Source organism: Thermobia domestica, chromosome 4 (assembly GCF_964235325.1).
Source record: "Thermobia domestica chromosome 4, izTheDome1.hap1.1, whole genome shotgun sequence".
NCBI lineage: Eukaryota > Metazoa > Arthropoda > Insecta > Zygentoma > Lepismatidae > Thermobia > Thermobia domestica.
Genome location: NC_137457.1, coordinates 255,236,603 through 255,263,103, shown reverse-complemented (window position 1 = coordinate 255,263,103; position 26,501 = coordinate 255,236,603). Strand labels below are relative to the sequence as shown.

The 26,501-nt window shown below is 35.1% G+C and overlaps 1 protein-coding gene across 3 annotated transcripts in view; it reads left to right on the top strand.

Annotated features, from left to right (window-relative positions):
• LOC145683994 (nucleolar transcription factor 1-A-like) overlaps nt 1–26,082 on the top strand; it is a 107,402-nt gene extending 81,320 nt beyond the window's left edge. For 2 of the 3 annotated variants that reach the window (XM_081755764.1, XM_081755763.1), the window contains exons 11-15: nt 1,032–1,214; nt 4,166–4,260; nt 7,553–7,736; nt 11,111–11,278; nt 16,154–26,082. In XM_081755764.1, the coding sequence (XP_081611890.1) occupies nt 1,032–1,214; nt 4,166–4,260; nt 7,553–7,736; nt 11,111–11,278; nt 16,154–16,252 (729 nt within the window). In that variant the 3' untranslated portion in view covers nt 16,253–26,082. The remainder of the gene's footprint in view (nt 1–1,031; nt 1,215–4,165; nt 4,261–7,552; nt 7,737–11,110; nt 11,279–16,153) is intronic. The other variant, XM_081755765.1, reaches the window with a different exon arrangement.
• The last annotated feature ends 419 nt before the right edge of the window (nt 26,083–26,501 follow it).

Sequence of the window (26,501 nt, the reverse complement as noted above, 5' to 3'; positions counted from 1 at the left end):
ACAACATAGTAATTCCATAAGATGATCACATATAAGCACTATACAGCAAAAAGAAGTTCAAGGACCTCCGAATAGAAGGTAACTTGGTAGGTACGAGAGGTATTGTCTGAGGGAGTCGTCATTTAAAGAGTGAGGTTGACACAGTTGGAAAGAAAGCTTAAATCCATCGCCGCTGATACTGTGAGCACGTTGCATTATTTTTATAATGTTGGTCATTTCAGTCAGAAAGGCAAATTTCGATCATGTAGATTGGAGTCCTAAAATACTTTGAAGTGATATCTAAGCGCTTCTCAATTAAGCCTAAAATAATTATTATTTTGTTTCTTGACCTTCAGTAACTGTCCAATGTTAACTTGCGAGTTATCGTATCTAGTCGTGGAACAAATTTCAGACGTGATGTACTTATCACTTAGCACTTAGATGCTGTTTGGCTTCATACTAAGTAAACTGAAATTTATAGCACACGTTACTATTTTATAACCTACCTTTTAATCCCTTCACTTGATAGTAGAGCTCGTTTCGCTCTGAAACTTCGTGAAATTACTTTCATTTGTAAATGGTGAATCTGATATTTCTTTTTGGTTACAAGTCAAAATTTACTTGAACTGGCGTAGAGGAAGCACATGGGTTCGAGTAGTACATCTCGAGAATGTAATTGTAATAGAATTATTCTGGAAAGATTTAATCGTTTAAGAAGCACTGTCTCCTAGTTTGGCGCATTCCTCTCATGAAAGTTACCAACCGTGTTTTTAATTACTAATGAAAGGAACATGTAAGTACAAAATTGTACGTACCTTTTACCTTTTTATATTCCTTTGGAGACTAATATACTTTCAATATTTTGGGTAGTTTTAGCGAGTATGCATTCACAAAGACTAAAAGCGGTTCAAATCGTACAACGCAGTAAGTTCTTGAAACGCTTGATGCATTAGCATAAGTGGAATTTTGAAATTGTATAAATTTGGTGTTCGTTACTATAATTCTTTATGCGAAAACTTCTTACTTATGTAACTTTTTTTTTTTCCCTTCAGATGATTGACCAATATAAGTTGGAGTACGCCTCATATTTGGAGTCACTACCAGAAGATAAGCGTCAAGAAGAACTCATGAATAATCAGAGAAGAAAACGCCCTGCTAAGTCACCGCAACCGAAGGTTGAAGAATCATATGCGTACGAGACAAATACTGCACCTAGTCCCAAAAAGGCGAAAAAGGTTTGTGCATTAAGTCTTTCTCTATTTCATGTTTGTCGTTTAAATGTTACTTTCATAGAGAAAAGTAGCATAAACAGTTGCTTCGAAGATTAGTGGAACAAGCCAGTAAAGAATGATTTGATGAGAGCTGCAGTGGTTGTAGCATGTAAAGTGTCTGCATACTTGGGTGCGATTATTAGATAAGTCGGAGTTCCTTGTCATTCTATTCCCATTAAGATGCGAATTAGGAGTTTACTAAGCCTCTGCTAAATAGGTGTGTGAGGCCAAGAACAATCGGAGCGTGGTGTTCGAGTTCACCTCTTGCATGTGAAATGAAGTTTTAGTTTAACGTCCAACGTTAATGTTCTTTAGGCTAAAGGAGACAGATGATTAATGATAGTGGATGATAGTGAAGATAAATTTTTGCTCCCCCCAAGAGAGACACGCTAGCCACTAGCAAACAGGACTACCTCCTGTACGTGTTGAGGTCTCGATAATATGGATCCCAGCGTATTTTATGAAATCGTTGGAGGGTGTTTAAAAAGATATTCTTGACAACTGTGGATGAATCCCTGTGGAGTATTTGAAATGCTGCACTAGTCTGACAGCATTGGTCGATTCACGCAGTAGATGAGTTTCGTACTTATAATTACGAAGCATGACATGGAAAATTAAGACTACTGTCTAGTTCACTATGATCTGGAAGGTAAACAAGCCAGCACTGTGAGATCATCTGATTCTTCTGTGCAAGAGAAGGCCGAAATTAATCCTTGATTGCGTTCTTTAACTATAAGGATATGGTGTACTAGCACAAAGTGCTTCCATTACTAAAGGTAATAAACAGTATTTCATAAGTTTTGAAGAGTCTGGCTGATCACATTCGGAGTTATGCCTATTAGATTGTTATCTCGCTCTTGACAGTGCCAAGAAAACTGTTAAATATATATACTCCTACCCCCACAGCTCTCACATCTTCATTCCCTCGCTTAAAATTAGAACTAGGAAATAAATGATTTGGCTAATCTGTAACTGTTAAGAAGCCGGAGACTGTTCTGAATGCTGTGTGAAATGTGATTTTTAAGATCGTATAGAATTGGCAGGCCCGTCAGCCCAAGTGCATTCAACTCGTTGGAGATTTCTGTCGTTAATGAGTAAGAAATTTCGTTATTTTCTTTGTTGACCAACATTCACAGTATGCCACCTCAGGATAAGACAGAGTACATGATCTTTATCTATTTTTCTTTCTTTCTTTTTTCTTTCTTTCATCATAAACGTTTCTTGAGGAACCTATTTCACTTCAGGATCCCTTGATTTCTTGAAATTTCTGATGATAACATTCATGCATCTAATTTGAGCTTGGAGCATGTTTTCATGGAAACAATAAATTGGCATATGTACAGTCATGTTCAAAATGATTTTCGCATATCTATAACTGTCTTCTTGTAAGAATATAACTTGATAATGATTTTTGCAGGGTACTTTTAACACTGATGCTATGTGTATGGTCGGGAAAAGTATATTTGTGGTAAATTTCATAGCAAAAGAATTATAAATACGAAAATTAGAATGAGTAAAACACATTTTATTGTTCTTATTTACTGCTCTTTTGACATGTAATTTGCCACATACATGTCTTTGCCGATTATACACATACTAACATTATAAGAAATACCGGGCGAATTCGCTATCAAATTATATCCCTACAACACCACATGAAGGGTAAGGAGAAAAAAGAAGGAATGTCACGAAAGTGCATTTTCGAGAAAACGGCGTTTTAATATTGAAAACCGCGTACAAATGAATAGGGTTAGTCAAATCTTTTGCCCTTTTCATATTGATATTTCAACATCTACCCATGCATGGCATATACAGTCAAATAGTAACAAGAGTCATCAACAGATAGGCCAAAGTACCCGTTCAAGCACACACATGGATATTCCTAGTTTTTTCCCCTTACCCTTCATATTTATAGACATGCGATAATAATTTTAAACATGAGTGTACAGTTTATATCCAATTCAGAAATTCTTGGGTAATACAGAAAAAAAAAGACACTTTGATACCTGATGACCAGAAGGTACAGAAAAATATTATTAACTTCATTTTGTGCTAGTACTATACTTTTTTTTTTTTTTTTTTTTGGTTAATACTGAGAATTTCATTTAAACTATACCTAAATAATAGCTCATAATTAAAAGATAATATTTAAATAAATAAATACGAAATAATAAACTATGGTTAACAGTAATCTCTGTACTTCTCGTTTATAATACAAGGATTAATATAATTCCCATACTAAATTATATTTACTTAACCCTGTATCAGCGGTGCTGTTCCCCACTGTTTTTGTATCACACGTAGTCTTGCTGTAAACATAATTGGTGTAACATAGACGTAATTGGTGCCAATAGTTTTTTTTTTTTTTTTTTCGTGATACTTTGCAAATAGATAGTAATGGTTGGTTCAATTCATTTTATGTTTTAACGGAACTGTAAGAAAGTGGATCAGTATTCACGCGGTGTAGTCCTGTGTGTAGTTGTGGGAACCCTGGATGTTAAATAAAACATTGAAGTTGCTCAGAATCTTGTCCTGTGCACGTTATATTGCCATTTTCTGCTGCGTTGCTATATTCGACTGTCACTACAACGCGCAGTAAAAACGTAAACAGATACATGATTATACTGTATACTCAACCTACAATAGTTCCGAGTTTCGTTCAGATTCATACTTTTATACTTGTGATGTGTTCTTTTAAAGGATGTACATGCGGAACCAGAACCCTTCAGAAAGTTTGATTATATTGTTCCGTGGAAACGGTAATGATCATATTTAGTGATAGCTTTGTTTATCTCACTTAAAAACTTTTTTTTTTTAACTCCTCTGAAGGTGTTTGCTGCATAGCACGCATTATTTTCTGTTGTATTTGTTTGTATAAATATATTTATGAAATTATTTTGCTTCTTTTAATTTAGGAAAGCTCATCAACGACGCCAACGAAAGAAAAGAAGAAGTCCCTCAGTGAAAACAATAAAGTTCTGTACAAAGGAGAGCCAGAACCGCCACCCGTGTAAGTATGCTATTTAAAACTTTTTTTTTTTGGGGGGGGGGTAAAAGTTAAATTTCTTATCTTAGTACATAATGTTATGTCTGATAGCATAAAATGTACAGAGACTCTCGTACTTGGACATTACGACTAGAAGATTTCGAAGTGTAGATATTGCGAAGAATAAGAAAAAACAACATGAATGGATCAGAAAAGCAATTCCGAAGAGGTTAAAAAAAACAGTGTTATGTACACTCATGTCCAAAATCATTGTCGCATATCTATAACTGTCTTCTTGTAAGAATATAATTTGATAATGATTTTACAGGGTACTTTTAATACTGATATTATGTGTATAATCAGCGAATGTATATTTGTTGTAAATTTCATAGGAAAAGAATTATAAATACTAAAATTTGAATAAGTAAAACAAAATGTTGCTAAATGGAGAAGAAAGTTCTATTTTCGTTTTATTGTTCTTATTTACTGATCTTTTGACATGAAATTTACCACATACATGTCTTTGCCGATTATACACGTACTAACATTATAAGAAATACCGGGTGAATTCGTTATCAAATTGTTCCCACAACAAATATTTATAAACATGCGACAATAATTTTGGACATGAGTGTACAATTAGAACTGAAAGCAAGTCGGATCAGGTTATAGTTTGAAAGTAAATTGCGTTGTTAATGTGATGTGCACACCAAAGCAGCTGCCATTTCTGTCTAATTTCTAAGAACAAGAAAATACAAGCAATTAAACTATGTTTATTTTTCAATAAACTCCCCCTCTTTTTTGGTGCACAGTGGCCATCACTCCGGGGGTTTTTAAGCATGTGGCATAGAAATCTTGGAGGGATGTTTCAGATACTGGAAAATAGCAATTTCCAGGCTTGATCTACTGGCAAAATGGCACCCACAAAGAGAATCCTTAAGGTTTGGGAACAATGAGGAGTCACTCGGAGTAAATCTGGTGTGTAGGGTGTGTGTGACAATTTCACTGTGGTCAGCCAAGAATTTTAGAGCATGTGGAGGATGAAATTGCCATTTGCCATTTGTGGTTATTTCTGAGTCAAATTTGGCAAAAGTTCTGTATCCAAAGTGTGCGAAAATATTCGCCCGTAATTGGATGACCTTTCGGAACAGTGAGACATCATCACTCCGTGGGAATGCCAGAAGATAGCATACAGCACCTTCTCACTGGATGCTACTTAAAAAAATTTTGCGAGGATAAGGAATGTGTGTGTTTCCAATGCATCGACTGCCTTTTTGTTTCTGGGTTGAATAATGGAATCTAATTTATCCATTGTCACGATACTTTCCAAGAAATTGCGTCCTTCTTTTCTCAAGCGTGTCGAATTTGCAACACTTGCCTCTTTCTGATCGTCATTAAGCATTCGTGGAACTCAGTGAGAAGGAACTCCCCTTAGGTCTAGTTCTTCGTAATTATTCGTTCCATTGTTCCCATTGTTAGCCCCAGCGTATCTTTCTGATCGTCATTAAGCATTCGTGGAACTCAGCGAGAAGAAACTTCCCTTAGGTTTAGTTCTTCGTAATTATTTGTTCCCATTGTTAGCCCCAGCGTATCTTTCTGATCGTCATTAAGCATTCGTGGAACTCAGCGAGAAGAAACTTCCCTTAGGTCTAGTTCTTCGTAATTATTCGTTCGATTGTTCCCATTGTTAGCCCCAGCGTATCTTTCTGATCGTCATTAAGCATTCGTGGAACTCAGCGAGAAGAAACTTCCCTTAGGTCTAGTTCTTCGTAATTATTTGTTCCCATTGTTAGCCCCAGCGTATCTTTCTGATCGTCATTAAGCATTCGTGGAACTCAGCGAGAAGAAACTTCCCTTAGGTCTAGTTCTTCGTAATTATTTGTTCCCATTGTTAGCCCCAGCGTATCTTTCTGATCGTCATTAAGCATTCGTGGAACTCAGCGAGAAGAAACTTCCCTTAGGTCTAGTTCTTCGTAATTATTTGTTCCCATTGTTAGCCCCAGCGTATCTTTCTGATCGTCATTAAGCATTCGTGGAACTCAGCGAGAAGAAACTTCCCTTAGGTCTAGTTCTTCGTAATTATTTGTTCCCATTGTTAGCCTCAGTGTATCTCAAATCTCCTGTGTGGTTGCACACTGTCTTCTATGATAATTTTCAACACGGACAATTTTAGCGGCCGTTGATGTTGTTTTTGGACTCCAGACTTCTGGTCATATTTTCGCACTCGTTTGCCCTGCTTTTAACTGACGCACGCACTTCCTAACAGTGTTTTCTGCAAGAGCACTATCTTCACACACACATCCTCCGATTGACGATGAATATCGGCTGCAGAACGTCCAACTGCGATGAGGAATTTCACATTCACTCGTTGCTCTTAACCGGGGGCGCGGTGGCTCAGTGGTAGAGCGTTCACCTCTGGTGCTTGGGGTCCCGGGTTCGAACCCAGCCCCCGCCAAGTGAACTTTGTGGTGGACAAACACCGTGCTCGTGGGTTTTCTCGGGGTTCTCCCGTTTCCTCCCACTTTCTTCATTCCACCATTTCACTCATCTCTCATCATCACCGTCTCCTTTAGCCTAACCGGCATAATCGTGGGACGTAAAACTCAAAGATTTCATTTCATTTTTCGTTGCTCTTAACCGAAAATTCCATGTCCCCAAGGAATATCAGAAACACGCCTTCCTCGTTCAGGCCACGTAATAAGCGAAACCTGCGCTGCTTAAAGACGAAGGATGGAATGTCCGATACCACAATTGCTTTCTTTTAACGACAAAAGTGTAGATTTTTGAACAAAATGGCACGTACTTTTGGTATGCACCTCGTATATGGTAGATATAGGAAAGAAAGAGGATAGGCAGTCGTTAGTATTAAAAGTGATAGATCTACGTCATCAGTAATGCATGATGACGTTCAGTTTCCTGAAAGTTATCTACAATGTTTGCTAATTTACTGTAGTGGTTCCGTTCAGTTTCTGTGAGAAGCATACGTACTGAATCATAATCTTGCCGTGAAGTAAATAATTTTCTCCATTACATGATCTCCTTGTGTACATGGTTGATTTACGTATCGTATTTGAAAAATTACACTGTTAAGTAGCACACTGTATCTTGTTTGATCTAACATTGACACACGGAATTTTAACATTCACCTCATACTACTTGCAACAATTGAAACGGGTTATAGTGGCATGAAACAAATAAAATAACCACTGTGTACTTTTTTTTTTTCTTTTAAGATGAGTCTGTGTGTGTGACTGACGATTTTACGGATTTTTTTTTTTTTTTTTTTTTTTTTTTTTTTTTTTTTTTTAAATTTCAGTACCGCATATCAATTGTTTTTGAAGTCATTTATGAACGACGCAACACACATTCATCCAAGCAATAGGATGAAAGAAGCACCACGGTATTGGCAGATGTTGCCCGAATCAGAAAAGGCCAAACACAGGAAGAAGTTAAATGAGCTCAAACAAAAGTATATTGCTAACTACGAAAAGTTCCTCAAGGTAAGTTAATTCCTTTTTTTATAATTTTTAATGAAATCGAATCTTTTTTTTTCGTTTAATATAAGCGTTTTTGTGAGTCGTATTCTATCGTGATATGAATATCTATTATGTTGAGTCACAAAATATTGCTTTTTATTAGTATACCAATTTTATTTAGCAATAAAATAAACAGGAATTATATTTTCATTATTTTCAATAATTTAATGCCATTTAGAACTTAAGTGTTTTGTACATGGGGTAGAATTCTGCTATTTAGAACGTTTTCGACCAAATCTCGAACATGGTTTTCATTAGAAGAAATTTTCCTTATCGAAGTACAAAAATGATAAAGAAAATGTTAATAGAGCACATCAAATGGAGCTTTCGACTTGCCCCACAAGGTCCTGGGTGATTACCCGAAAATTTTAAATGAAAAGGTATGCTATTTGGTACATCATTGAAAAGATCATGGAAACAACTTTCGTAAGGAAAAGTTCGTGTGGGACAATTTTCACGAAATGGCACCACTTCACTGTGAGTTCTTACACAGTTGTTGTTGTTGATACATGATACAGTCAATGCAATAATGCTGGAATATGAAAGAGTGGCCGTAGTGACTTAGTGCAAGAGCTTTGACCTCTGGTGCAGGTCAAAGCAAATGCAGAGGATTGGCGTCATTGAGCATGATGTACTTCCAAGGGGAGGCAGATGGACAGTCATTCACAGGTATTCAGTTTAGACGTGAAGTTACAACTTTTGTAGAGCACTGTTAGCGAACACCGGTAAATCCAGAGCTCTAGTTCGGTAACACATTGTATGAAGCTAACTTGAAAATTTAATACGTTCATCTTTTTTTTTTTTCTTTCTTTCTTTCTTTCTTTCTTTTTTTTTCTGGGTAGTATTAGGTTGTGTTATGAGTAACGTTTCAGAGTCAAAGCACCACTTTTAAGCTTTATTATTTTTGTTTCGTAAATTAAGATGATGAACAGAAAACAGACAAGATCTAAAATTATGGTTCATTTAGAAAAAAAAATATCCATGTAGCTACTAAATGATAATAGGGGACACTGTTCGCTGTTCTGTTCTCACGTTACGTGAAATTGGGGCTTTGTCTTCCTTCAGCCGATCAGCGTAATTCTGAATATGAGTACTAATGGAAATGAGCTGTTGGTTTTGGTGGAAACCGTTGGAATTATCTTCTTATAATCTCCAGGTCACCATCGAATTCAATAGTACTCGTAATTTGTGTTATCTTGTAAGACTAGTACAGGAGTCAAAGGTGAACCGAAGTTTGGCCGCCTCGGGGTTGTACTTGCAGTGACAGTCCTTCGGCTGTGCAAACACGTTAGCTAATGTAGCATGACTAGTATAGTGTAGTTAAAGTGGTTCCTTTATTGTTAAGGTAGTCTGTTAGGGTGGAAATGTGACGCTCTAAGAATAGCGAGTGCGGGCTGCGGTGGTTTCGGTGCGAGGATCAGTATTTTGAAGGTGGTTTTGTGTAAAATATTTTATTTCATTTGCAGTAAGGATGTCCAAAAAGTTCGGTTTATTTTTGACTATGCTAATATATTTATTGTAGAATATTCGCACTTCGAGTATTAGGTACAGACAATGCCTGTTTGGTCAGTGAGGCAGTTTCAGAAGTAGTTGAGAGCTGCCGGCGTTATAGTAAAAATAATTGTAGGCAGTGAATAAATACGTCGGCTGTTTATAGGAGTAATCTTGAAAAATGTTAATTTCTTTCTTCCGAATTCGATCAATTCAATTTTCACTCATTTCTGATTTTTGTATGCAAGAAATCACTTGTAATGACTGATGAAAGAATAAGTAATATCAGTCAATATATTTATCTTATTTTTTTTCTTTTTCATTTCTCTTTTTCCTTTATTTCGATTCCCATTTCTTTTGTTCTGTTTGCTTATTTTATCTTGTTTTGAAATTTCTAAATTCGTGATTAACGAGATTTCTTTACATCGAAATTTCCTCAAGGTTGGAAATTGTTCAACATGTTTTTTAAACTTGGAGCCTGCATATCACTGTCCATACTCTCGATATTTATCTGGTGGTGTATTACATTGATAATATTAAAATTTGTAAGTCAACATCAAACATAACTAGACCAATCTTATCTTTTCTCAGCTGCTCTGTATGAACATTCGGTTTCCATTGTTATCTTGTTACTTTTCTGTGCTTGTGTGTGTTGAACATATCCTGCCTAGGTAGAAATTTAAAACTATCTAAAGAAAGATTCCTTGTCAATACGACGTGGTACCAAAAAGTGTCGAGACTAGTTCTGTAGCTAGTTCTGCAGCAGATGACAACTCAGGGCTGCACGCGGGGTCACAGAACAAGATAATAAGAGAGTCTTGGTCAACCCACTTTGCCTTACAAAACCCTATTTTAGCAACAGGGTATAGAAAATTCTAATACTTTGGGTGTAAAGAAGACTTGAATTGATATAAGCTAATCCACACTTGTTTAATTCCAACTATAGATATGACTGCTTATCAACATGGGTGGTCAGGTTTTTTTTTAAAACTTGATAGAGGTAGGACATACTGTGAAAGAGACCGGATCTGATATGATTTTTAAAAAAATAATGGAAAGACAGAAAAAAAGATGCTACATGATGATAATGCATCGTGTCACTGAGCTCTGTTCACACACGTTTCGTGTCAAAAACTGGGTTTGACTTTACCGCCACTCTACTCACCAGATTTGGCTCCTGTGGACTTCATTGTCTTCCCGAAGATGAAGCAGCTTAAGAAGTCCCATCACGGCAAAATTAAAATACCGCAAATTTTACAGTAATTATGTGATATCTTCAAATAGATAAAAGATAATCGAAATGTGAAACAAGAGCGCCTTAGACAATATTTTACATAAGATACAGTTATCACGACACACTTATCTGCTTTCTATTTCCAGCCTTTTAGAAAATCGGCATTTATTTTCGCGTTTCTAAATGACTGCAAACGGAAAGCTACTAGATGACGTGATAACGCTACTTCATTCGAAATACTACTGTCTAGAGCGCTCTTGTTTCACATTTCGATTATATTTTATTTTTTTGAAGATATCACATAATTACTGTAAAATTAATGGTATTTTATTTTCGCAATGATTAGGCCTCTTAAGGGTTAATCCAATGCGTACACCCAACGAATTGCAGAAGATTATTCACACCTAAAACGAAACTTCAAGGTCGTATTCCAGAAGGGATGCAAGTGCAAGAAGCCTATTTTGAAGGTAGTAATAGGTAAACGCAGGTTAAAGCACTTTCTTGTAAACAGAAGTGGTCTCGAGACTTTTTTGATACTTCGTATTTTCATCTTTGACTAGAACCCTTTATTCGTTATTGGTGGTTTGAAAAGCGATTGTGTTTTGTCGTGCAGGGCTTGACACAAGACGAGCTAAAGGAATACTCTATGTTAAAGGCAAACTGCAAGCGATCGGAAGAATCAAAGGATGAAGATGATTCCGATGATTCTGACGATGACAGTGATAGCGATGCAGAAGAGGACGAAGAAAACGAGGAGAGCGAGAATGAAAATGAGAATGCTGTAAGTATATTTGGTGGTTGTAACTTATTTGTACAGTGTTCTCATAAATATTATTCATGTTATGTTTAGTATTATTTGTTGTGTTCTTGATTTTATAATTGACTGAGTAATTTCAATTGCTTTTGCTGCAATCTTCATTATGAATTGATAGTATTACAACTTTAGTATCGTGAATTAACTACGTTGTCTTAACATAATATAAAGATACAGGCCACCACACTATAGTTTAAGCTAAATCTATTATTGAATTATTTACTTGTGAAATATCAACCAACTTGTAAGGCCTTCGGGAAACATTGTTCGAAGAAGACTCCCGCAAAAGCAAACTACTGTTTGTGGTTATTCTCATAACAAGTAATTCATTCCACATTATATGTTCTGAACAAAATATTTATGAAATATAAACAAAATCACCTGAGTCGTTTTCAGGAAAGACGTCCGAAAAACAACTCATGCCCAGGAGAAAACTTTTACTTTTTTGAACCACGAAACGTGTAAATCCATTGAAATCTCGAGTTCGATTATTTTTTTCACCATCATGGGCCGCGGTGGCTCAGTGGTAAAGCGTTCACCTCTTGTGCATGGGTTCCTTGGTTCGACCCCAGCACACCTTAAGTGAGCTTTGTAGTGGATAGACACCGTGTTCGTAGGTTTTCTCGGGGTTCTTCTGTTTCCTCCCACTTTCTTCATTCCACCATTTCAATACTTTCTCAATATTACCGTCTCCTTTCGGCGTCGGGAAGTGGCGCTCCCATGTTTTTTTTAAATAGCTGTGTGTGTTTGCGTCTCTTCGCGTCTACTGCGTGTCCTCTTATTTAGTGATGTGTGCTAAAAGACCTCCGTCGTCGGCACACCCACCCCAATCTTTTCAATTCAATTCAATCACCATCTCCTTTAGCCTAGCCGGCATAACCGTGGGACATAAAACTACTTAAGATTTCATTTCATTTCAAGTCACGCTTTAGTGAGAAAATATTGATAAAGCAGAAAGGGGGCGCATAAGGTATATTAAAAAAATAAGTTTCACATATAATAATAATATTATGATGATAAAAGTTATTCTACAGATTGCTTCTTGTTGTATTTGTTTAAAATGTATGTCGAATCAACATCTCTTAGGCCCCCTGCGGAAAGAGAAAAATGGGGCTCCTATATTATTTCATAATGTGCAATAATGAGAATAAAACGCACACCGATTTTGAAGTGTCAAGTAATTTCTTTTGTTGGATGTGAAGGCGATATTCAAAACAAAAGATACTAGGGGGCGCGGTGGCTCAGTAGTAGAGCGTTCACCTCTGGCGCTTGGGAGACCAGCCTGCGCCATGTGGACTTTGTGGTGGACAAACACCGTGCTAGTGGGTTTTCTCGGGGTTCTCCCACTTTACCATTTCATTCATTTCTCATAATCACCGTCTCCTTTAGCCTAACCGGCATAATCGTGGGACGTAAAACTCAAAGGTTTTCAAAACGAAAGTTACACAAATTCTTCCCTATCCACAACTGCTTCCTTCTCCACAGCAAAACTAACATTATAAAGCAACTTTGCTACTTTTTAATACCGTAAAATCATGTTTTAGGTCATCAAAGGTAATATTTTGTAATATACCATGTTTAGCGCTTATTAAATTTAGGTTGTTATTCGCGAATATGTCATGCTGTTTCTTAATTCATTTTCTAATACATAATTATATTTTAGAAAAATGACCATTTACCGCAGGTATTAATAACCATTGTCGAAAGAAAATTCATCGAAGCAAGAAATAAAACTAAATTCAGTAGCAGTTTTTGTTCGACCGATTTTTGCGCAACAGGAGTTTGAAAACGACAATCGACAAAACCAAACTAAAGTTCATGACGTAATTCTAAATTCTGTCCTCGTAGTATTTTCATCAAATATTGTGCATCAAGTAATATTAGGGTTATGTAATACTAGTTGTTTTCCCTGGTTTTGTTCACTCGCACTTGGCGAAGGCAAGGATCGTATCTTCTAGAGAGTCAGGGCCAGTTCCTTCACAAATTCTAGGTCCACGTAAAAGACCGATGTGACCCCGGAGTTGGAGGTCCGAACCCTTCCCTGAGTCATTCTCTCGCATAAATAAATAAAGAAAGAAAGGAATAAAGAAATAGCAATCGAATACATCGCTTTAATAACTCAAAACAAACTTACGACCATTGCCGTGCCAATTGCTACAATGAGAACCTAATCGTAATCTTTCTACAAAGGTAAAAATGTAAACCTTGGAAAGTCATGACAAAATAACATATTTAGCACTATAGCACTAACAAAAGCTTATGAAAAAAAGTGCGGCATGCTGACAAAAGGTGTCCTGGAAACCAACGCACCCGTTCACCGCTGGAATGTTGGCCAGACAGATGCACGACTCTGGGTATGAAATCCTCCATAGTTTACGTTTTCTCTTGACCACACACCTTCCTCATTCTACCTCTTCCCAACCATACTGTCATTTCCTATGGGCAAGTACTTCTGCGATGTTACCACGCTGCTTTTTGAGGTGCAGTAATAGATTTTGGACCACTGGTCCTTACTTCACGTTAGGACCTATAGCACAGCAACGGTGCAGAGTTACGAGCTGTGCATTACCACATGACCTACATAAGTATGTAGGATTACACATGTAAAATTTCATCGCTCTACAATTTGTGGACGTACGTTAGGGTGACAGTTCCTCGCGCACCCCTCGTTACCCGGCAAATTTCTAAGAAATCACACATGTGCAAATTACTCAATCTATTAAAACAGCAGTTTATAAAGGGCTTGGAAAGGTTTGCACTCGAAACAAATCTAGGTGACCGGGGAAAACCTAATAGGTGCAAAACTTGCATCGGACTCTTTAAAGATAAAGGTTGGGCATGTGTGGTAACCAAATTTCCTGAGAAAGAACAAATAGTTGTTAGCATCCTGAAAAGAAATTTGATTGATCTGCGCATGTCACAAGGGTCAATGACAAGTTGAGAATAAAAAGTTCATCTTGGTGCAACCAAAGACTTGGGAATATCTGAGGAACGGTCGCCGCTTGGCCAGTGGCCACCAGTTACTCTTTCGTACCAAAATGTTCACCATCCTCTTAGGTATTGATGAACCCAATATGATGTCCCACGTTCGATTCCCTGTGGGCTACTCAGTCGAAAAAGTAGGAAAAATTTTTCAGGCCAGCCATCCTGAATAAGATTTTCTTGTGTTTTTCTCATTCACACCAGGCAAATGCAGGGGTGATACCTAAAATATAGGTCCCAGGTCGCTTCCTTCCTTTTCCAATCCTTTCTTCCTTCCCTTTCTCTGGGTAGTGTGCTCGCCGAGGGACGTCATCCCTTAAACGTGACGGACTAACATGCCCATAGATGTCGAAAGTCTAGAAACCTAAAACCCTAAATCAACCCAGTATGATCTATGACTTTCGGTTCCCGAGATATGGCTCCTTAAATCTCCCGAAATCAGATTTTTTGGCGGTAACGGTAAGAGTGACGCGAAAAACTCCCATCACTTTCTCAGATAGTTTTTGATGCTCTATCGGATGGAGGGAAAAAAAAAAAAAAAAAAAAAACGCAAATAACAGACGCACTTAGACATAGAAAATTCAATAACAAATCCTTTAAGTTCGTTCAAAATATAAAGGAACGGACTCACCAGGGTAGCCATTAGATGTATGTGTACACTATCAATGAACGTGTAAACGACAACAATGTACAAGATGTTTCTGCACTGCTTTACTTCGGTGGTGGACAAACACCGTGTGCGTGGGTTTTCTCGGGGTTCTCCCGTTTCCTCCCACTTTCTTCATTCCACCATTTCATTCATTACTCATCATCACCGTCTCCTTTAGCCTAACCGGCATAACCGTGGGACGTAAAACGCATTTTTAATTTTATTTTTATTATTTTATTTATTTATTTATTTATTTATTTATTTTTTTTTTTTTTTTGCTTCGGTGAGTCCGTTCAGTTACATTTCTTTGTTGTTTTTATTAGTTTCATTCCTGTTTGTATCCCTCGTGAGCAAGGCTCCAGGAGGAAGAACTAGAAAGTTTGAAAGTACAAGGAATTTTCAGGAAACCAATGAGCTAACGATCATGCCACTAGTAAAGAGTGCGAATGCTTGCACTTTTTATGCCAGTTTGAGGATGTTGAATGCAATGAAACTATTGTTTAAACATATCCGTGCATGGAGTCACAAGAAAAATGTCCTCAAAGTTGAGATCTTTGAGGTGCGTGTTTTTGCTACTAATTTAAGGATCCTGAATAAAGTGGATCTTCTTTCAAACATATTCACCCATAGAATCACGAAAGAAATTACCTTAGGAGTTGGGGTATGCATGTTTATTTATATCTCAAATTTGAGATCACTTTTCTAAGCGTCCTTTAAAAAAATCCATTGGATGCAGAGTCCTCAAATTAGTATAGAAAGCATGTTTAGAAATATATTCAAGCGTGGGGATTTTTACCATTGGTTTAAGTGGTACTTCAATGATTCCAACTTAAGGGTCATTTTTTTTTCGTTACCCCATGGACGGATATGTTTAAAAATACTTCCAGTGGATTCAGTATCCTCAAATTAGCATAAAGAGCGAAATTAGAAATTTATACAAGTCCTTTTTTACTGATGGTATGATCATTAGTTCTTTCAAATAAGTAAAATGGTTGTTTAATATTGTTACTGCTGGAAATACAAGCCTTTTATTTTTTAATCGATCGAAGCAGCAAATAAAAATGTTAAAATAATTTTGCCATTGACAGAATAATTTCAATAATGTAAAGTTCAAGAGATGATTGTAGAACTTGATATATTTGGTTGGAAAATTAGTGTGTTCCGAAGAAAGAAAGAAAAAAGTTATGCATAATTTTCATTGTTTGTTCTAGGAATCAGGATCTGAGGACAATTCATCAGGCAGCGATAGTGATTCATCAAGTGATTCAGATTCCAATGATTCTGATTCATCAGACTCTGATTCAGAGTGATGAGGATGTCAAATATGGTGTAAACAAAATCTGTACAGGAAGCTGTAAGCTGATTTTTACAGTCGTTTCTGTTAGTTGGAAAGTTTCACGTCAAAAGAAGCTTTCCTTCCAAAAAATATCGGAACTAGCTTTATTTTATTTTATTTTTTTTAAAGTGGTAATTTCAGAAGAAGAAAAGAACATTATACCTTTTACGAATGTTTAGCGTGCGTGTGTAACAGAAAATGAATGTATGTGAAATCTTGTATATAATCATATACGTGAGAATGCTAGAGATTATTAATTTAGCGAGAGAGAGTGAGTGAGTGAGTGTATGTGTGTGTTATATACACATATTGTGTCCTTGTGAATGTATCTTTTTTTTTTCATACACGATTTCATTTTGCATAAAATGATCCATCACTTATTATATAGTGGAATCCGTTATATAATTCTTGTTTTATCAAGTGGGGTACAAACCAAAGAAGTATTAAGCGATATTAATATGATGTTAAATCTGTGAATTCGGCGCATGTGAAGCATAGTCTTTGCTGCATTACTTTTTAAAAAAATATATATATATATAATTAAGAATGTGTTAACGAAATAAACGAATACATTTATTGTAATAATAATCTTTTTTTTTTTAGTACTTTATTTTTAACGTTACTTTTTTGTCCTCTTAGTTCTTATATTCTATGTAAGTCTTCGTATGGCAGTTGTTTCAGTTTGTAGAAATGTAAATTCTACATATAATTCCTCGTAAAATTAGTGAAGAAAATAAGCTGGGTTCAAGAAAGAAAGTTGAATGGTGTTTCATATTATATTTTGGCCTTTTTTTTTTTTTTTAATTGAATATAAAGGGAACTATTCTTACCGAAAGAAGAGTGGTTAACATTTTATAGCACTTTTTACTTTCTTTTTATATGAAGGAAACGTACTTTGCATTTTCTATGAACGGTGATTTAAATGTTAACTTTGTTGTAAGCCAGTGGATGAAGATTTGAGGGGGATTGCAGGTAGTTAGAGTAAGTTTCGTCATTGTTTACATCTTTGTTATAGTTTTATTTTATTCTATTTTATTTTATTTTACTTTTTAAGTATGAAAGAATATACAAAGTTTAGGATAAGAAGTCAACCATAGTAGGGTCAATATTTTCCTAAAATATTTTTTTCTTATTTTACTTTTTCAAAGTGCACAGAAAGACAAATCATGTACAACTATCAGCTCGGTAGTAACTGAACCCTGATATAAATTTACTTTATAAAGTCTATTGACATGTTTCATCCTTGAAATGTTTATTTTTATCGTGCACAACCTAGGTTAACAATTTCCAAACAAGTTGTATTCAAAATTAACTCACCTATGCATAGAAAGCCGTATTCTTTCGATTGTAAGTTGGTTATTTGAATATTTTTAATAAAATTTGAAAAGTAGAAAAGAAGCTACTTCTGGTACGATGCACTTAGAATTACAGTTCTTTACTAGCAAAAGTGGATATGGCTAAATATAATAATTCTAAAAATTTCTATTGTGGTACTGCTTTTAATTAACTTGGTTTATAAATCGAAGTGTCCTTAAATTGAAAAGGTGGTAGGAAGCTATTCTTTAATGTTAACATTTCGAGTTTAATTGAATTTGGAGCCGTTTGATTTTTCATTTGGAATTTCTTTATTCAGTCAAATACAAGACTTGCAGTGGATGACTTACGGAGAATTAATTATAACATTATTTTGAATATTATATTTGAAGTCGATGTAATTGTGAATTTGAGCAAAATTGTTCATTTTTTAAATGAAGAAATTCTTTATACGTATGTGTACAAGTGTAAATATTAATATGATTTTATCAAAGATTGGAAGCTGCAGCATGTAAAACTATATACAAAGATTTCTAGTTCTGTGTTCAGTCGTCAGGGTTCTTCAGTTTTTCCTGAACTGATAGTAAATAGGAAAGGAAACAGTTACTATATGTAATTTTTCGTGGAGGTTAAAAACATATCATCATAAGCTACTAGAAAACAAGCTACACGATGTGTGGATTTTGCAACGTTTAGTTCAAGTTTTGAGTAAATATATACAATGATATCTGTCTTTAAGTTGAATACCTAAATTCGATCTTATATAATATAGATATTTTTCGGCGTAAGATTCATCTTTTTCGCTGTTTTATTGTACATGGTTTAGCAAGGGACACAGTTGCCAGGAAAAGAGCGTACCATCTCATTATTCTGTCAGTAATTTTGAAACGAATGGACAGTTTGAATACAGGTTTCTTTGACATGCATATACATAATTTTGTTTACTTAATTAAATCTAGGTATCAGGCTTATCGTGCCTGTGTGTTAATTACAATGCAACCAAGACCCCGCATACAAGTCACGTTATTTCCGTTAAAGACTGTTACACGACTTAGATAACATGTATTACATTGCAATTGCCGTTTATATATATATATATATATATATATATATATATATATATATATATAATGTGTATGTATGTATATGTACGGAAATTAATATATGCATTTCGTAGTTACTGACAAAAGAATCATGAGGAATATGTACATTTCTGGCGACTTTTTTTTTTCCGAAAGTACAAAGATCATTTATAATGTAGGGCATACAGAATAACTGTAAAGTACATAGTATTTCCAAGATATTATTTCACTTTGAATTTTTCTCCCATTTGTATAATAAAATATGAAGAACATACAGGTTTGCTATAATCAAGTTGTCTGTATTTGTAATTTGGTTTTATAGTGTTAATCCTCTCCCCCTTTAAAAAAAAAAAAAATTGTCTCGAGAAATGAATTGGAAGACGTTGTAATCACTCTAGCTAATTTGTTTTCACGACTGTTATTTCTGTTTGTTGTAATTTGTCTTTCACAAACTCTTGTAGAATTAAAAGAACAATATCTGAATCTTATTCTAAACTTTATAATACTTATGTGTGCTGCTTAATGAGGAAACCTTGTTAATGGGTTCAGCGTCATTTGCGGCATGGAGAGAATTCTTGTTTAGGTGTCAGATGAGGCCATTGGTGGTTAGCTGCAAAAGTATCGAAGATAGACCCCTTATTTGGGGCCTTGCCGACCTGTTAGGTTCACTTTGATTTCATTATGAATCCATTTGGGTGTAATCCTTCTTCCTTTTTTTTTTTTTTTTTCTCTCTCTCTCTCTCTCACTCAGTAATAGGAATGTAAAAGATAACTTCATAAGGAGTATTAAAATATTAAACTTAAGAAAGTTGTTCAGGAAATACAGCCAACCTATCATAATTTACGATGTATAATGGTTTACTGCTTAAGTATAAATGTTCTGTGGAAAGCCATTCACTAAATTTTATTGTAAGATTAGTTCTGCAGGAAAAGCAGTTCTAATGAGTCGTACACTATGGTTCAGTACCTATAGAGTGCTTTAAATTGTACAATTTAATTGTTTTGCAAATGCGTATTGTGTGTCAGTTTATTCAGAATGATATTTTCTTGTGGCTTATTGCTCTCATTTTATTCATTTTATGGTTATTAATCAGAAAAATATTGTCGTCTTGAGATTCAGTAACATTTCACCAATTTTACAGGAGAGAGAAAAACTTTGAAAACTAGCTTAAGCCTCATTATACGCGGTATTACTTTGAGGAATAACAGAGACCTCTGTTGTGATTTAGGTGTACTACTTATTCAGATTGTGCGCCATCCTATAATGATTCTAGTAGTATCAAAAACTGAAATTCGCCAAAATTGGAGGTACGCGGTGTTGAATCTCAGACGATATATTAAAACTTTCAACATAAAAAGATATTTCAAGTTCAAAATACATGTACATGTTATTTGGTGGTGGAGAAACATTTAGGAAATCTCAAAAGTTCGGTATTTTAATTGTCCTTGTAAAGTTCTTTTACATTTTTCAGAAAAAAAAAAAAAAAAAACTGAACTCGTCGCAGGTGGATTTATAATGAATTAAGCCTAACAATTCCATATAGCTACGAATGACTTGTCTGTTTTAGCTATTTTTGCAGATTACTATCAATGGACGCACGTGAACAGTAATTTTCTTTCGTGGTTCGAATGACAACTTTTTTTATGTCCTTTGGAAGTCCTAATCGGATAATTGCTTTCCTGGCGTAATTTTGGAAGCTGCCATCGACCTACTCTTAGGGTACACAAGAAGAAGTTAGTGGTTGTTATTCTAAACAAGAATATGCCAGACTATCTGTATTAAAGTTTTGCTTATTGTTAAGAAATTTATTGTCTAAGATCATTGTTGACAGATTAATGATAAATTACCTCGAACGGTCTACCACCTGATGTAACGATGTTTGGTAATACAATAAAACTCGTGTAAGTTAGAAGGTTCTTTCAAGAATTCTACAGTTTACATAGTACGTGTTTGTACTTTGTTTAAAAAATACAAAAGTAGAGAGTTAAATGGTTAGAAAAAACTGTCCAACAAAATGATTGGTATCTTCAAGATACTCTTTATCGCTGAGTACCAAATAATGATTCTGTCATAAGCGAGATATCTATAGTTTTCCTGTAGCACTTCTGGAAACTTCAATCACTTCGTTTCACGAATTAGTTTAAGTACGAGACTGCAGTTGGGTCAGAAAGGTGTTATTTCTTTTGTTTGAGATATTTCGTAAACTGTTAAAAATAAATGCAAATTACTCAACTCACTCTTTGAAAGTGGTACTGAAGTTCTACTAATTGGAATTGTATACAGTTTGTTTGCTTTAATACAAAAACGATCTGTACTTTACTGTAAAAAGGATTAGAAATAATAATGTATGTAATACTAGACTATATCTAAGATTACATAGTGAGCATATACCGTATTGGCCTGATTGTAATACAGCCTCGAATGTAATACGACACCAAGTTTGTGAGATGATTTTGATGGAAAATTTATCAATCTAGAGTTTTTTTAAGATTTAAATCGTTTTTATTGCACCTTCTGATGGTTCGAGCTCATTCGTGGCTAAACGGTTAGCGTATGCGCCTTTGTCGTGGGAGGCCTGGGTTCGATTACCGGCGGGAGCGAAAGATGTGGTTCGGATTCCACGTTAATCGTCTCATATAGCCGTATATCCAAAATAAACTCAACTTACCTTCTGGTGGTTATCACTTACAATCCTCACCGCCCTCTTCTATCATCTTATCTCTTAAAATGGAACTGGATTCTTATTCAGATTGATTATCATCCAATTAAATGCTGGGATGATTCACTGAGCGACTTTAAGATATGAAATGAACGTTTTCTTTTCAAGTGTGAAGAGCTAGGCCTCGATTACAAGCCAGAACGCTTTCTAATTGACTTCAAAGAAATCTCAGTTCAACCCGTTTATGTATATACCGGTATGTATGTCTGAGTTTGTTTATGCATAACTTCGAGATAGATGCACCGATTTATATTTGTTTGTTTGAAGGAGTATGTAGCTTCACTGTAGTCCCATATAAATTTCTTTAGGATCTTGTGATGAGTTCTGAAGCTACACAATGAAACACTTCAACGGATACTGGGTAATTACGACAAAGTAAGATGCTCATAGGCAACCATACATTCTTGAATGTGATTATGGTTGCTTATGAGCACGGGGTAGTACTGCAAAGGTTCGAAACATTAACAGTTTAAACAAATGGATTACGTGTGTGAGTCTGTTGAAAGTTTAAATTATTACGAAACTTTGTACTATACGGGTTAATATAGTAGTTCATGGAGTAAAGTCGATCACGATCAGTCATTTGTAGCGTATTTAGTTTCCATACGCTAAGATTAGAATTCTCTAGTATTCCTCTCTTTGTTTTGGCGTAACAACTTCCCTCTCTTTAATATTGTGCATTATTTGGTTTTTCCTTTCCCTATTTGGTCTTCTATCGTATTCCTGGTAAGATAATTTCATCTCAGATAATGGTCTAATCAGCTTCGCTTTAACCATCTCCAGGCTAAATCCTAAGAAATCCTAATCAAGAAAGAAATGCTACCATCTTATGCTTGATCTGGTACCGCCATTTCATGAATTCTCTTGATTGGAGGACGAGGTAGGAAGCAAAATTGTAGAAAATAAGAATGGTAAGACGCAAACTATACCATTGTGTGAACTATCATATTAAGACTAATATATGTTCAGTGTCATGAAAAACTTTAATACGTGTATCCCTTATAGAGAAAGTATATAGAAACAACTTTTGTAGGAGTCGGAGGTACCTGCCATTAAAATCTTTTCGATAGTGCTAACGACTACAATGATAGTCGTATTTTTTTTTTTCTTTCTTATTTTCTAATATTAATTGTATGGTACTTTCGTAGGGTAATACTACCAGAAATACGCATAGCTCACATAGTACAGTATATGAAATGGGGATAGTTGCTTTCTCACATCTTAAATTTGTGTATATAAAGTATTAATCCAACTGTAAAATAATAGTAGATTCTGATAAACGATTGGTTGCACTTCTATGAATGAAATTTTTCCAAACGCAATTTACAATAGCGCCATCGGGTTTTCACCCTAAATGAAATATGGAGTGGATTAATTAAAATATTCAGCCATTTAAGTTTAATTTACAATTAGATTCATATGGATATCAAACTTACTATCGTGAACATTCAGCTATAACTTGTATAAGTGTTTGTGTGTACGTAAGATTGATTCCTTCTGGTTTGTGACGGAGAAGCTGTGTACACCATTTCGCTTAGATAGCGTAAAGGTGAATTCTCGTCATTTCATTCCCCTCCCCTCCAACGTAGCTTTTCTTACTGGTCAAAATTGATTTCTTTTTTCTTGTGTGTGAAGTAACATTAAATAAGCGTACATATTTAACAACGTTATAGTTTATTTTGTACAAGTAAATATTACCCCAAGTTGCTGTTGCTTGATCATTTGACCCAAATAATTTAAGACTACTTATAGTGTCAACATACACGAGTGTGTATTGTATATTAAGTATATATATATCGTTCTTAATGATGTGAGTGAGTTTCAGAAATACTACAAGAATTAGTAGTGAACTTGCACCGTAGTGAGGTATGGCATCTATAGTTAGTTTTGTTGCTCTTTTAGAACAATGATGAAATTCTACTGTTTGTAAAACAAATAATTAAGTGCTAAAGTGTTTTTGTGTGATAGAAATCGCTCACTTTTCCCTGTTGTTAAAATAAAGTTTTACTTGTAGTGAACATTCCCGAGACATTTACTGAACGTCGTGCAGAAAGACTGTTAAAAAAAAAAAAGAAAAAAAAAAAGATTCTGCAGTAAGTTCTTATTTGTAAATAAAACCATATTTCTTCACATAATACGTAGTAATTTTATTTTTATTTTATTATTATTATTATTATTTTTTTATAAAGTAAACAGTATCAATACGGTTGACAATACGGATTTTCAGCTTCGCATAGTTTCATTAATTCTGACGTCAATCTGTTATTGTACAGTATATTGTGTACCATAATGAGTTAAATTTTGCGTATTTACAGTTTTAGAATATACTGTTCTAAGGAAGAAGATTACATAATTATGGCTGTCAATAAAGCAGAAAGAACACTGTTCATACAATCATGACTAAATAAGTGGATGCCTCTTTGTTCATTAAAGTGTGGTGTCCATTTTTGCGTAGAAACGGGATATTCACTTGTTTGTTACCTTTGTAGTCGTGTGCGTTAAGTTAGAATATCCGGATCTCACAACAAATTAACGTATTCATTTCTGAATGCCGATGAATAAGCTGAAAAAGTGATGTCTTCATATTTTGCTTGGTGGCTCAGTAACCAGTTTAACCAAATTTATCCAGTATATAAGGGATAACTTTTTTGTTTGTTTGTTTCAATTCTAAACAACAGGAACAGAAGTTTGTTATTGTGTAGATTTATTATTCTCTGGGCGAATACATATATATATACACACACACACACAATTTCCTGTTCAAACTTGTTTCGAGATGTAGCTAATGTATGTAATAGTCACATATTCGTTGTGGTAAAGAGTGGTAAACGAGCGAAAGTGGGCCACTTTATCTTTGTGCCTATTTGATAGCGTAAATGAATTGGTATTAAAATATAAGGAAATGTATATAGTGTATTGTGCGACTAAATCTAACTTATACGAGTACTGTTTGGTTATATTCTACATATCATGTTCTAAACGTTTTCACATGCGGAACCAAATGTTACATTTTTTTTTTGTTTATTTGAAATCATTGGTTGCTATATTATAAGACGAAAGACAAGACCGTACGATTAGAATTTGTGGGGATTATAAGAACGTGTTACTTGAAGAAATATGGTATTATAATACAATAAAACCTGTTAAGTTGGACACTTGCTAAATTTGGAATTATATAGACACAGTAGTATGCTATTTTCAATCTGTCAAGTTAGGCAACTCTAAGAGCTGAATATTATATACAGGTTTCAGTGCATTAACAATTACTGAAGTTTGTTATATTGGTACACACAATCATAAAAAAGGTACTTCAAATTTACTCAATTTCGGCGAAAAGTTATTGCCTTATTCAGCACAGAATCCTTAGAGAAAACTAACGTTGTGGTGGAACTATAGCCCGTTGATTAACTTAACGAATATCAGTATCTTTTTAGTTCCAGTAGCTCTTCATAAAATATATCTTCTACTTAAATAGCCTCTTGAGCACCAATAGGTGCCTTATGTAGCTAATTAATAATAATTAATCATAAGTGAAGCAAATGAGATTGAGAAGCACAGCTCCATAAGATACCGGTTAGAGCACGGGAGTATTTAGATACAAGGGAAATTTAATGGAGGGCTACTGGAAGTAAGAAAAGTGCTGATAATCGAAAGATATTTGGTGTTGTTCTAGTTTAAATAATGATAAATTTACAAAATTAATGGAAGAAATGTGTTACGTTACTGTCAAAGATCAATGTATAAGTACTCGAAACATACCGGAATCTTATCACTCACATGTATAATAAGGTAAATACAAAATGTAAAGCGTGATTTTTACCACATCACATTCCTTCACGTCCTGATGAAGTGAAGTGCTACGTGAAGATAGAGTACAATGTAAACATGGAAGTGTTGTAGATGTGTGATATACGCAACGCATCTTTTTATGCCATATGAGATGCTTCACCACTATTCTCTTTTATACGATTACCCACCATGGGTGACGTGCCTGTTCCCGACGGAAACATAACCTCTGCGCATCTGCCCTGACTCGGTTAGATAGAATTTTCGCTCTTTTAGTGCCACCTAGCACAAGTTGGTTAGTGTTTTTGGGGTTGAATGCCAAAGACTAAATCGAGAAATATGAAAAATACATAAAATTTGCAGGCAATGGTGGATTGGTTATTTTTCATGAAATTCATGAAAATTAAAACAAGTTTGTGGTATTTTGAAATGTGAAAAGCTGCGTGGTATTGGTACTACATTCAGTGGAAGTATGCTGATGTCAGACATTAGGGTGTAAAGAAGAAATTAGTTCCCAGGCTTCAAAATATGGCAGTTCCACGTGACATTCCGATTTTGAGTTTTCAGGGTGTCTATCGGTCACGAATGTCACGAAATCAGAAAACGGTCGTGAAAGTCACGAAATTTAGCTTTTGGGTCTCGGTTTTTTAAAACTACATTGTAAGTACAGATTGGAAAATTTTGTTCTATAAAACGTCAAAATTCACCACCAAAAATATCTATGGTCGGCTTTAGACGCTACCAAATCGCAAGCAAAGTACGTTTCGATCGCATGGATGAAAATTCGGCCTAATCCGCACGCAAATTCGCTCTTAAAAATGTTAAGAAATTTTATGATTTGGTAAAGAAAAGGTCACGAAATTTCATTTTGGTATTTTCGACACCCTGGTTTTTTTTTTAAAGTATATTTGGAAAGTAGTAGTTAATACGTTTTGTAGAGCAGCGCGTATTATTGAAATTGAGCAGAAAGTGTGGTAAATGTAGGAAGGCATTGAAAATAAAGAAATGGAGTAATAGTTACATATACAAATGTGAACATCATGTTGATCAAATGTGAACAAAGTTGTTGATAGAGAAGTATTCGATATTAGCATTCGGGAACAAAAAAGTGAGCACATGGAAGGTTATTTATCAGATTTCTTATTCAAGTTCTCTACGGCAAACGAGACAGTGGCCCATAGTTATCTGAAGGCAGTGTTGGAATTGTACAAACCGTAAAGGTTTAGTAATTGCAATCGAATGTACTGTTGCACGCCTGCACACTACAGACGTACCCCCTTCCTGTCGCTCGGGGCTGCATGTTGTACTCCTCCTTAACTCT